This window comes from Emydura macquarii, unplaced genomic scaffold, assembly GCF_026122565.2.
Source record: "Emydura macquarii macquarii isolate MOO-44397 ecotype Brisbane River unplaced genomic scaffold, CSIRO-AGI_Emac_v2 contig_3517, whole genome shotgun sequence".
In the NCBI taxonomy this organism is placed as follows: Eukaryota; Metazoa; Chordata; order Testudines; family Chelidae; genus Emydura; species Emydura macquarii.
The window spans coordinates 6,444,916-6,457,532 of NW_027133654.1; the positions used below are offsets into that span (position 1 = coordinate 6,444,916).

At 43.6% G+C, this 12,617-nt stretch overlaps 1 protein-coding gene across 1 annotated transcript in view; it reads right to left on the reverse strand.

The window, feature by feature from the left end:
* Window positions 1–6,260: 6,260 nt before the first annotated feature.
* The window catches only part of DISC1 (DISC1 scaffold protein), a 311,403-nt gene continuing 305,046 nt past the window's right edge, over window positions 6,261–12,617 (reverse strand). Inside the window, 2 exon segments of the mRNA XM_067535895.1 lie at window positions 6,261–7,398; window positions 7,400–7,496. Coding sequence (XP_067391996.1) covers window positions 7,357–7,398; window positions 7,400–7,496 — 139 coding nt within the window. The 3' untranslated portion in view covers window positions 6,261–7,356.

The window sequence follows — 12,617 nt, forward strand, 5'->3', positions numbered from 1 at the left end:
TAAATGGGATGACCTGGGTCATTATAGGCTGCATAGCCTGACAGTGATCCCGAGCAAAAACAGGGAAAGGCTGGTTATGTACACCTGATACTCAGGCCTTGAGTTGTCAGAGCTGCACTTAAGCCCAAATAGTTACTTGCACATTTGTTGAGGCCAGCCCTGATCTTCTAGAATTCTGAGACTTGCATACACCAGTGACTGGAAAGGGCATCTGAGAAGAGACCCTCTTAGATACCCACTAACAATCTGAAAAGTTTCACCAACGCACTTGTTCTGAGCTGGTGGTGCTGGCAGAGATGCCCTGAAGATGTAAGAATTCATAGTCCACAGGGGAGGGAAATAAGAGGAATCCATCTGAGCTGCACTGCTTCTCTCAGTGCTGAAGGGTTGTTTTTGGTTTTAGAGCTACTGGAAGTTAGCATTAACTCTAATGTAATTGTGAGCTGATCAGCTTGCCCTCAAATGCCCATTTGGTGAGACAATTACAAGGGATTCCCCCTTGGCATTTCAGACTCTCATTTTCTGAATAGTAATAAATCAGAGATTGTTTTCTTTGCATTGTATATTGGATTGCCATTGTGCAAAGGTCTTTTTAATTTTCCATTTCTCCAGCAAGATCCATCATGCGACTCCAAGCTGTGCCTGTGTTATTTTCGTATTATCTCTCTGCACTCTTGCATTGCTTCTTTTGTTGTTGTTGTTGTTACAAGCTATTGGTTCATCTTCACTGGCAATAGCACCTGTCCTAATGATGTAGTGAGTTTTTTAGTGGCTTTACCTGTGTCTCATCTCTTAGTACCCTGATCCTATTGTCTCCTGAATTGCCCTTCCCACAGGATTGTGACTGAATAAAGCGCATTCTCAGACAAAAGTGGCCTGCAGGGGTCTTTCAGAGTTGCCCATGGCTCCCCTCTCGCTGGCTGCAGAAGGGAACTGTTGCCTAAGTACCCAGGCGGTGCGCGGTGCTGGTGCAGGCTCCTTGCTGAAGCCAAGGGGACAGGAGATCAGCACTCCCCTTCCCCGGCTCCAACAGAGAGCAAAGCGCTCCACCTGGGTCCCTAGGCGCTGGATCCCTGCTGGAGCCAGAGGGAGGGGAGCACTGATCTCCCGTCCCCCTGGCTGCAGAAGGGAGATTCTGCCTAGGGACCCTGGTGGAGCACCAGGGACCCCTGCTGCAGTCAGGGGGACGGGAGATCCTCCTCGCTGAACTCCTTCCCTCTGACTGCAGTAGGGGGGAAGGGAAGTGGCTGGCAGAGACTGGTGGCCCTTCAGGGCTGTAAAAATTATATTTGTGGCCCTCGAGCCAAAAAAGTTGGGAACCACTGACATAGGGTATGTCTACAATGCATTGTAAAGCCAGGTCTGTGGAAGCCAGGCCTGTGGATTGGGTGTTTCCAAGCCCATGCTTCATTGTAAACCTGGGTTTACAACTGCTGAACCAGGGTCTCACAGCTGTGGTAAAGCATCCTTATTGCATTATGCAGACCTTGTGACTCAGACCTGTGGCTTGAGCTGCAACCACATTGCAAAATGACAGGGACCTGCAAAACGACCTGAATTACAGCAGGACACAGGCTTTCACTGTGTTGACCCCTCATCCCCTCTTCCAGCAGATGGTAGGACCTGAGCGCTGCGGATATGAAGCAGTGCTTGTTGACCTAAATTAGACTAATTAGTGTGTGGATGGAAGTGGGATTTGGGCTTAAATGTGAGTCAGAGCCTGGGCTAAGTATGCAGTGCATAGACTCCCCCTTGCTCAGGAAAGCCTTGGCTGCGGCTTAACAAGGATTCACATTTAGGCCCCCATTAGAGAGTTAAAAGTGAGAGAGAGGCTTTATCATGGCTTTTGGTTGGGCTGGTGTTCAGATGCAGAAGATATAGTCTGCATCCCTCAGTTTTTATCCCTAGAAATTTTATTATCCTCCTTGACAGTTCAGAAAAAAATCTGTGTATACATTTTTTTTTTTTAGAGCTTCTTTGTAGCATATAAAATCTTTGAAACTAAAAATCTCTTGGTCCCAGTCTCACTTTTAATAGGATAGTAAACTAAGAGGATACATAAAGATTATTCTAATCCCACCCTGAAGCTCTCTCAAGCACTGTTTCATATCTGGGAGCCATTATATAACTGCCTTCTCCATCCTCTCTAGAAAAGAGGTGCTTATCTTGATTTAATAAGTAATGATAGGAAAGTAAAAGACCGAAGCGTCAAGCCTTAGAAAAAAATGGGATTAGCTAATTGATTGAGAACAAAAATATGAGGATATATGTGCACCATCCTCAGGCTGCTTTACCTTCTCCCCCTCCCCCCTTTTTATTTTCCAAAGTAAATTTTAAATACAGAGAGCAACAGCTATTCCACATTGTTCACAGTCTGCTCGTTGTGTACATTTTTGTTTCCCATTTTCTTTTCTCTTTGGTGTATGCGTGTTCAGAGACCAAATTGATGGGGAATTTATAATCCCCTCTTGTGACACTATCTCACTTTAGCCCTTTATGAATTAAGAGGGAGTACTGGGGAGGGCTGTTAAATGTGGGAATATGTGAGAGGTGGTGGGAGGGTTTTATCTGTGGTAGGATTCTTGCCTTCCTCAGGATACCTGCTAAACTGGCCCTGCTAGAAATGACTTGCAACTCTGGCTCATACAAGGTGAAATTTACCTCTGTTCAGAGGGGCAGGACAGCCTGTGTACTACTAAACTCGCACTTAAATTCTCAAATAGGACTTAATTGAGACTTGGTTGCTACAGAGATCTTGTACTAAGGCACAGAGGTAAAATAATCAATCTGGGTACTCACCTGGCCCTTCATTGCTGTGGTATCTGAGGGCCTCACAATCATTAATGAATTTTATTCCCACAATACTCTGAGAAGCAGGAAAGTATTTTATAGATGGAGAATTGAGGCCTGGAGAAACTAAGTGATTAGATCACACAGGAAGTCTATAGCTGAACTGGGAATTGAACCCAGGTCTCAAGGACCAGTACAGTGCCCTAGCCACCAGATTATCCTTCCTACCCCTTTCCTGCAAAGAGACTTCTGAAAATCCATATTATTTGCTGTTGCACCAAATTGCACCTAGCGGAATGGATTTTCAGAAACGTTTCCAGAAGATGGGATGTTCCCAGAACTCCCCTAATCTACACGTCCTTCCTTCCTTCCCTGCAAATTGTCAGACACTGAATTTTTCCACTAAAAGCATTTGTAAACTGAATGAATAATAAATGCACATAGACCTCACAACATTTTTATAAACAAAGTTTTCTCTTTATTTGCAGAAGAATATATTTCCTATCCACAGTAAAAGAAAGGTGTGACTGAGGTGCAGTAAATGATTTCCTTTTTATTACACTTTTTATTCAAACTGAATTAGGAAAGGTGGCCTTTAATTTCCCACAACAAATAATAAAGATAATGGAATGATAAATTGAAGATATAGGCCACAAAAAGAGAGTTTGGGTAAAAAAAAAAATTAAAATGTTAATACATCAAAATATAAAATGACATGCAAATAAAGTAATTACTGATATTTTAATTTCTCTTGAGTTGTGTTTTTTATTACAGTGGTCGTATACTTTTTAAAATTAAAAACTAACAATAATGATTTGAAGCCATGAAACATGAAAGCCACAAGGTTTAAATCAAAATGGAATTTCTTCAAAAAGTCATCCAGCTAGCATGCACAGCTAGACAAAAGAACACAATCTGAGGATTAACTGTCCTTCTCCAAGGCTGAGTCTCATTGTGAGAAAAGTGCTGTGACTTCAACTATTGCAAAACAGCCCATTTGGTTCTTGCGGTGCTTTGTGATTTATAAATAGTCAGTGTGGGCCTTGTTTGGATCACACATGCTGCACAGTCAACAACGACAAAGCCCTGCCTTCTCCCAATGCTACTACTCATGTGAGTAATTGCTCACCAAAGGGAGCAAGGCATTCACACTCTGGTCCTGTGTGTGTTATATACGTAGGGTGAACTCATGTAGCGTTAACAACACAGTAAACTGGTAGTCTGGTGAGCGAGCATTGGCTCTATTCAATGTTAGCCCACATTTAGGCCCAACAGCAATATTTATTTCCAGAGCACTGGATTTAAACTCTGTAATAATGCCAGTTTTATGGCCATATTCTACTATCAATCAGTTTTTACCCAGAACTGCCACTAACTTTGAGGGTAGGTTCAATTTCATCGCTGTGCAGAATAAGCTCTCTACAACCCCCCACCCCCTCACCCTCGATTAAGTGGGATTTAAGTGGTGCACAGGCCTTGGTCCGGCCCCAGGAGAAGGGAGAATTTCATCCTGTGTGAACAGCAGCATACAGTCTGCACTTGGTCTGCCTATGGCTAGGAACTAATGTTTTGTTCATCCTCCTCTATGGGTGTTTGCAGAAAGTGCAGAGGCGGCAGTGGAGAGGTGATGTGCAGGAACTCTCCAGGGAAAGCTTAGAGACAGCAAGTAGGTAGGTTGGAGGAAGAGGGAAAAAAAGAGGCAGCGGCAGGAGCCCTCCATGGGAGGCTGAGGATGAGTAAAGGAAAGCCTGCAGTGGGAGAAGGGAAAATTGAAGCTCATGCAAGGCACTGACCCAGGACTCTCAGCCACAATCTGGACTCTGATGTAGGTGTTATACAAAGATAAAAGCCAACTATGTTTTGAATTACAGGACTGTAATCCATCCTGAAGATCTGATGATTACACAAACCACTGGCACTTGACTCTCATGGTTTGTCAATCTTACCTCCCTGGATAGAATTACAATCCTGTTGTAAGTCACAGCTGCCTACTGCCTGCGCTCTCTCTCTTTTTTTTTTTTTTTTTTTTAAACAATTTGAGGTAGAAATTTTAACTCTTGTTTTTAAAAAACAGAAAAATGAACAGTTCTGTAAGTCTACCTGGATTGTAGATTAATGTCTGAGAAACCATTGTGCTTTACTTGTAAATCCAGCAATTTTAATGGCACAAACATGGACTATCTTTAAAAAGTAGTTTTAAAAATGGAGTACAGTATCCTGTTGTAAGTAATTTGCTTGAGCTAGTGATTTAAAGATTGAATTAACCAGTTTTTAAGAAGCTGTTTTATTTATTTTTAAATCTCCTCCTATTGGTCTCTGCAGCAAATAGCAGCAGAAACAAGATTCCACATGAAAATGTGATAACCTCAGTTTATTTTAGCTTTCTATGATGAGGTGACTGGCTCTGTGGATGTGGGGAAGGCGGTGGATGTGATATACCTTGACTTTAGCAAAGCTTTTGATACGGTTTCTCACAGTATTCTTATCAGCAAGTTAAAGAAGTATGGGTTGGATGAATGGACTATAAAATGGATAGTGAACTGGCTAGAGCATAGGGCTCAACGAGTAGTGATCAATGGCTCCATGTCTAGCTGGCAACCGGTCACAAGCGGAGTTCCCCAGGGGTCGGTCCTGGGGCCGGTTTTGTTCAACATCTTTATTAATGATCTGGAGGATGGGGTAACCCTCAGCAAGTTTGCGGATGACACTAAGCTGGGGGGAGTGGTAGATACCCTGCAAGGTAGGGATAGGATACAGAGTGACCTAAACAAACTGGAGGATTGGGCCAAAAGAAATCTAATGAGGTTCAACAAAGAAAAGTGCAGAGTCCTCCACTTAGGAAGAAAGAATCCCATGCACAGCTATAGACTGGGGACCGACGAGCTGGGCAGCAGCTCTGCAGAAAAGGACCTGGGGGTAACAGTGGATAAAAAGCTGGATATGAGTCAGCAGTGTGCCCTGGTTGTCAAGAAGGCCAATGGCATATTGGGCTGCATTAGGAGGGGCATTGCTAGCAGGTCACGGGAAGTGATTATTCCCCTCTATTCGGCATTGGTGAGGCCGCATTTAGAATATTGTGTCCAGTTTTGGGCCCCCCAATACAAAAAGGATGTGGACAAGTTGGAGAGAGTCCAGCGGAGGGCAACCAAAATGATTAGGGGGCTGGAGCACAGGACTTATGAGGAGAGGCTGAGGGAACTGGGCTTGTTTAGTCTGCAAAAGAGAAGAGTGAGGGGGATTTGATAGCGGCCTTTAACTACCTGAAAGGGGGTTCTAGGGAGGATGGGGCTAGGCTGTTCTCGGTGGTGGCAGATGACAGAACAAGGAGCAACGGTCTCAAGTTGCAGGGCGGGAGGTCTAGGTTGGACATTAGGAAAAAGTTTTTTACTAGGAGGGTGGTGAAGCACTGGAATGGGTTACCTAGGGAGGTGGTGGAATCTCCATCCTTAGAGGTTTTTAAGCTGCGGCTTGACAAAGCCCTGGTTGGGATGATATAGCAGGGGTTAGTCCTGCTTTGAGCAGGGGGTTGGACTAGATGACCTCCTGAGGTCCCTTCCAACTCTAATATTCTATGATTCTATGATCCAAGTAAGAATGTTTTGATTTATGAATACATAATTTACTATTTCAATATTGCACCATTGTAAATCACAAATATTTAGCTGGTTTTAGTCAACACTCCTTTTATTTTTTCCTATAGCAAACAAAACAATTAAACAGTTATATTATTAAACATATATAAACATCCATTGTAAAAACCTTTCATTTTTATGACAATTATAGGGCATATCAAAGGAGCAAATATAATATTGAGAACATTTCATTTTTTAAAAGAATTGCTTAATGTTCATTCAGTATTCAAATATAAAGACCAGAAATTAGCAGGTTACCACTTTAAATGTTCTGAGCTTTTGATATTAGTATGTATTTGCTAAAAAAAAAATGTAAATGAAAATGGCTGAATAGCTATTATTCTCTAGTCTGATGTTAATTATCTCTGAATGCCACTGGGTAAGTGCAGTCCTAAATTTAAGTTAAAAGAATTTGGTTATTTTGAATTCTATCCTAGTGGTTTCATATATTGTAGGAATCCAAAAATAACTTGGGTGTAAGAAAGATGTTAAAGGCAAAAAACCACTTATTCCCTCAGCTGTCTCTCAGCAATATTGAAGTGCATAGCCTTTAACGTTACATTTGGAAGCAGAAAAACTGAAAAATGCACGTATAAGGAAGAAGTTGTTTATAACTTTGTTAGAAAAAAAATCTCACTCTGACATGAGAGGAGACTCTGCTGAATCATTTGAAATGTATCAATTTGTAATCTACACATTTACAGGAGATGCTCTGCTCTGAAAGCTGTTTTCCAATCTGTGCCAGAATACGTGAAACCGTGTAGAACACTTCTGTTGTTAGACCTCCAGGCTCCATTTCTCCATAATTGATTTAGTTGTTATTAGTTATGCAGGGAGAGAAGAGTTCCTCAAGGCTTGGTAAGACAGTATTCAGTTACTAAAAGCAGCCCTTTGTGAATTAACATTAAAACACCAGACTCCCCCCATTATTCCTTTAAGTCTTGCTTTCCTGAACACCAGCTGTCACAGAGGAAGTCTCCAGCCTCATCTTCTCCTGCCTCCTTATCCGGCTGGAGCTGCATCAGCATGGCCTGCAGAGTTTCCTTCACCATCTGGATCTCCCTCTGTAGAGACTGTACACGCTTTATTAAGGAATAAATCTAAAGGTGATTGGCAGCCCTTTTTTCTCTCCAAGTTATGAAATAAATTGTTGTTCTGCTGTTCCACAACAGATGGGCATTGCTATCTAATTGTGGCTTCAAGTTCTTCCAAATCATTTGGATTAAATATTCATACATATTTCACACTTGCTTTCTATTTGTTTGTTTGTTTATTTATTTTTGGATTTCCAGTAACTTTGAAAGTCCTCAAGTAGTATTCCTTAGCACTTGTCTTATAAGGGTTAGGAAAGAACCTGGGTTAGTTGGAGTTTTTTGGGAGGATGGTGGGGGTAGGAAGGGCAGGAGGGCAGTTTGGTGAGGAGAAGATAAAAATACAGATGGTCTATTTTGATGCCCAAAAACACTATTGCAGTTCATCTCCCATTGGAATAACCTTAAATTGCAGCACAATTGTTAATGGATATCAAAAGAGCTCCTTCTAATACTGTGGCAACTCTTCAGCTCATGAACAGTAATTCTCACTAATGTAAAACCCTGTTCTGTCCTTGGATTCCCAGGCATTGTGCCCCACACACATGCACATGGGGATACAATTTGGACTAGTTAACTTTCATCTTGTCTTCTCCAGCATTTTATACATAGGAAATGGGAGAATTTGTGGGTGCTTACCTGAAAATCATCCCTTCTTTGAAGGGACAAGTCCACAGATCCTCAGTGTGGGTCACTGCTAGTCTGTAGCCGTAGGGGGCAGAATCAAAGCTGATTGGGCGGCAGACAAAGGACTAGCCCCACCTTCCGAAGATTTCCTCTATTTCAAGATGCTTCCAAAGCTAACCCCTGTGGCCTAGGAAACAAAAAAAGGGGAGTCTCTCCTCCTGCATCAGCACCTTGTATAAAAAAATACTTGACAAGAAACATTGTGAACAACAAGAAGGATTTTAACTTCTGCAGAGAACTTTAACCATATGTCTGACAGATTTCCCTTAATAGATTTCCAGGGAGGGCTGGCTCTGTGGACCTATCACTTCAAAGAAGGGATAATTTTCAGGGAAGCAACCAAAAATTCTCCCATTCTCTCTCTGGCCAAGGTCCACAGATCCTTATTGTAAGATTTTTCTGAGCGGTGACGAAATTCCTAGGGAGGGAACAAAATAATGTCACTTAGAGAAAGGATTCTCTTCCAGGACCTGCATCAGCTGAAGATTGAGTATGTGTCTTGTAAAACTTGGTAAATGATGCAGGGATAACCACGCTGCAGTTTTATAGATTGCCTCATAACGGGCCTGTGCATTCTCAGCCCATGATGTCACCTCCACTCATACTGAGTGAGCTCTTGTTTCCATTGGAGGATTGAGACCTTTTGCTCTATTGTGAGAGTGATGATCTAGATGTCTTAGCACCTCTTTTCCCGGGATGAAATATAACCAGAAAGACAGATTAAGAAAAACAGTGTTCTTTTCAGATAAGTCTTTAAGGCGTGCTTACATCCAACAAATGCCATGGTTTCTCCTTTAGGTGAGAAGGTAAATGGACAAAAGGAAGGCAATGAGATCACTTGTGCTCGGTGAAAAAATCAAATTTACTTTTGAAATAAAGGCGGGATTCGTTCCCAAAACCACCTTATCTTTGTGGAAGACGTAGAAGGATGGATCAGTTGATAAAGCTCCCGACTTGGACACCCTTCTTGAGAAGGGGATAGGGATGAAAAAGGTAGTGCAAGGAAACTGATTTAATTAGTTCAAAGTGCACTTGCATTAAGGCATTGAGCACAATGTTCAGATCCCAAGACCATGCTCTATGCACCTTAGGAGGACCCAGTAGCTGAACTGCTCCAATGAAGCAACACATATCCTTATGGTGGGAAACAGAAGAGTTTCTGGATACCCTCAAAACTGTTGACAATGCAGAAATGTGTACTTTTAAGGTATAAGCCTGCAACCTGAGATCAAAAGTGCTCAGTAAAAATTCCAGAACATAAGACACTTTGGTTAAATGATGATGATTTGTCTCCTTCTGTGTGAATTTAACCCAAATAAAACCTGTTTGTTGACTTTCTCCTAGATGCCAACAGAGTTTTGACAAGACCAGCAGAGTAACCTTTCATTTTAGAAACTTCCTTTCAAATGTCAAGCTGCTACATTTAATTTGCTTGGATCTTGGTGAAGAACTGGTTCCTGGGATAACAAATCCAGCCTCGGATTCAGGAAAAATGGTGGCTCCACTGACATGTCCACCAGATTGGGACACCAAAGCCTCCTGGACCCATGGGGAGACACTAAGATCACTTCCATTTCCTCCTTTATAATTTTCTGTATTACCCTGTTGGTTGATTGGCACTGGGGGAAAAGTAAAAGGTGGTAATCCTTTTTGCCACTAGAACGATGGGCCTCTATGCCTAAGGCTTCCGGCTCTCTCCTCGTTGCAAAGTATTGGTGATCCTTCTAGACTCATCCACCAGTCCAGGGAATTCAACACAAGTGACAGAATTCGTCACTTTCTGAGATGGAAAAATCAGAAACAGAATCGACAGCAGGAAGCCCTGGAGAGTCCTCATATTCATACTTGCCCAAGGCACTATCCCGATGCAGAACACCATCACACCTAGAACATTCATTAGAGTGCTGACTGATGTCTTTGGGCATCTCTTCAGGAAGGAACTGATGATCTGATCATGTCCTATCTTTCCCTGATAAATTTTTTTTGTGAGCCTCTGCATCTAGATGAATGAGACACTGAGGTAGCTGAAGATGACCCTTTTCAGAATGTACTATAAATCCATGCTGTTGCAACATCTGAATTGTGGTCCAAGTCACTCAACTGGACTCCTCGGTGGATGGGGCTCTGACATGAAACTCACCCAGGAAAGAGTACACCTGTATCTCCTACTGACTGAGAACAGCCACCGAAATGATGAGGAATTTTGTGAACGCTCAAGGCACAGATGACAGTCTGAAAGGCTGCACTTTGTATTGAAAATGATTGGTCCCATGAGCAAATGGCAAATCTCCCGTGTGCCTGGTGAAATGGCACATGAAGGTAGGCCTCCCTCAAGTTGATTGATGTAAGGTAATCCTCTTGCCACTATTGACTTCAAAGTGTCCACCTTGAGCCTGGTCCTCCTTATGAACTTGTTCAGGTGCTTTTAGTCCAACACAGCTCTGTCCTGAATAATGGCAGGAGAACTTCTCTGCCTCTGTGGCTCTCTCTCATGCTGATTCACAAAAGATTATCTATGGTCTTCGGTACATTCCACTTCTTTTGAGTATTTGAGAGTAGTGGAGAAGGGAGAAAACAATGATTTGGAATCTTATGACATACCTTTCTTGAACAACATCTGTCTGATGTTGAAAGGCCATTGGTCCTTGAATTTTAATAGCTACCTTCCCCCCGTATTGCTCATTGGACCTGCCTGACCACAGTCAGGGTTTGTTTCTGGTGTTGGAATTTGCATTGTGGGAAGACTGCTCTCTCCCCATCCTGGGCTTAAACTTGTTCCATCTGCTTTTGTGTAGTCTCTCCTTCTGTACTTAGGGCAGTGTTTCTCAATTAGATTTCGCCGCGGAACCCTTGCGCGGCCATGCCATACCCTCCGCCGAAAAGTCCAGGAAATCTTCCCCTTTTCGGTGGCGCGGTGTAGGATGGTTTCGGCGGCGCCATCAGCTGTTCGGCGGCGCGGTTCTGCTTTTTCGCAGAACTCTTCAACTCAGCCCGCGGAACCCCAGGGTTCCGTGGAACACTATTTGAGAAACACTGACTTAGGGGATTAGCCATGAAAAGGATACTTAAGCCTGTAAGAAAGCTGGCTATTCCTTTTCCTGGCTTTGGAATCAGAAAGTCCTGTAGGGCCTTTTTGATTTATCTGAGGACTCTGCCACAACTTTGTCTAATGGCTCCACGAGTTGCTGACCTCCTGAATGTTTCGAAGCTGCTAATATAGTTTTGGCCTATCACTGCACCCCGGAGTACAGCGGTGTAGCCAGATGTGATGGTTTGGCAGGCCTGTGCCTGAGATGGGTGGGCCCACTGAAAAACCCAACTTCCAGCTTCCAGTCATGTGGCCGGAAGCAGGAAGTTTGGGAAGCCACTGGCCAAGAAAGCTCCAGTTGTGCAGGTAGCTTAAGCAGAGCTCGGGTGGGCCTGCTTTCAAGGTGGGTGGGCCATAGCCCACCCATAGCTACGCCCCTGCCCGAGTGAGCCAGCAAGAGCTACATAACAGCTGCATGGCACAGCCCTTTGTCTCAATGGATCCCTTGTGGTAAATGTACACTGCAAAAAAAACCGAACAAACAAAACAAACGCCATAGCAGAGAGTCTCAGAGCACAGGTCACTTGACTCAGTCTCACCGGCTCATGCTATGGGGCTAAAAATAGCTGTGTGGTTGTTCCCACTTGAGCTGATCTCAGGGCTCTGAGACTCACCCTCCTTGCCAGTCTGAGTGGGAATGTCTACACTGCTCTTTTTAGCCCTGTAATGCAGACCCAAGTCAGTTGACCCGAGCTCCAAGACTCACTACCATGGGGTGATTGGTTGTGGGTGGGGTTTTTTTCAGTGTAGATATAACCTTAGTGACCCAGGCAGAGCTGCTTAACAGCTGCATAGTGCGGGCTTGTCTGACTGCATCCCTTAAGGAGCTAAACAGTGCTACAGACGAGCCGCATGGCACAGCTGTGTTGCTTCACTGAATCCTAGGGTGAACAAGGCCAACTTTCATAACAGCTAACACACCTTGTTAAAACAGGCAGAGTTAATTAGTCAGACATAAGTGGTGAGCCAAGAGGCCCTTTACCGCTGGCTTGTTCCTCCATGTCCGGATTGCTCTCCCACTTGGTCCTCCACAGCCGGCTTTATGAGGCCTGGTCGACCTGTAGTGAGCAGGGTTGTGACGTGGCTGACCTTCAGTCTGATCAGGGTTCAGTTATCCTGAAAGTTGTGGCAGGGCTGACCACAGAATAAGCAGGGTCTGGTTAGTCCAGGGAGTTTTTGGCTCCCGTTTCTGCCAACGTCTCTGTTTCTCTGATTGCCTGTGAAGTGTTCAGCCATACACGCCTGCCCTGACATGTTATGCTGGAGTCTAATCTTTTATGATGCTTATTCTTTCTATGTATGAAAACCTTGAAACCAGAGCCTTTAGCG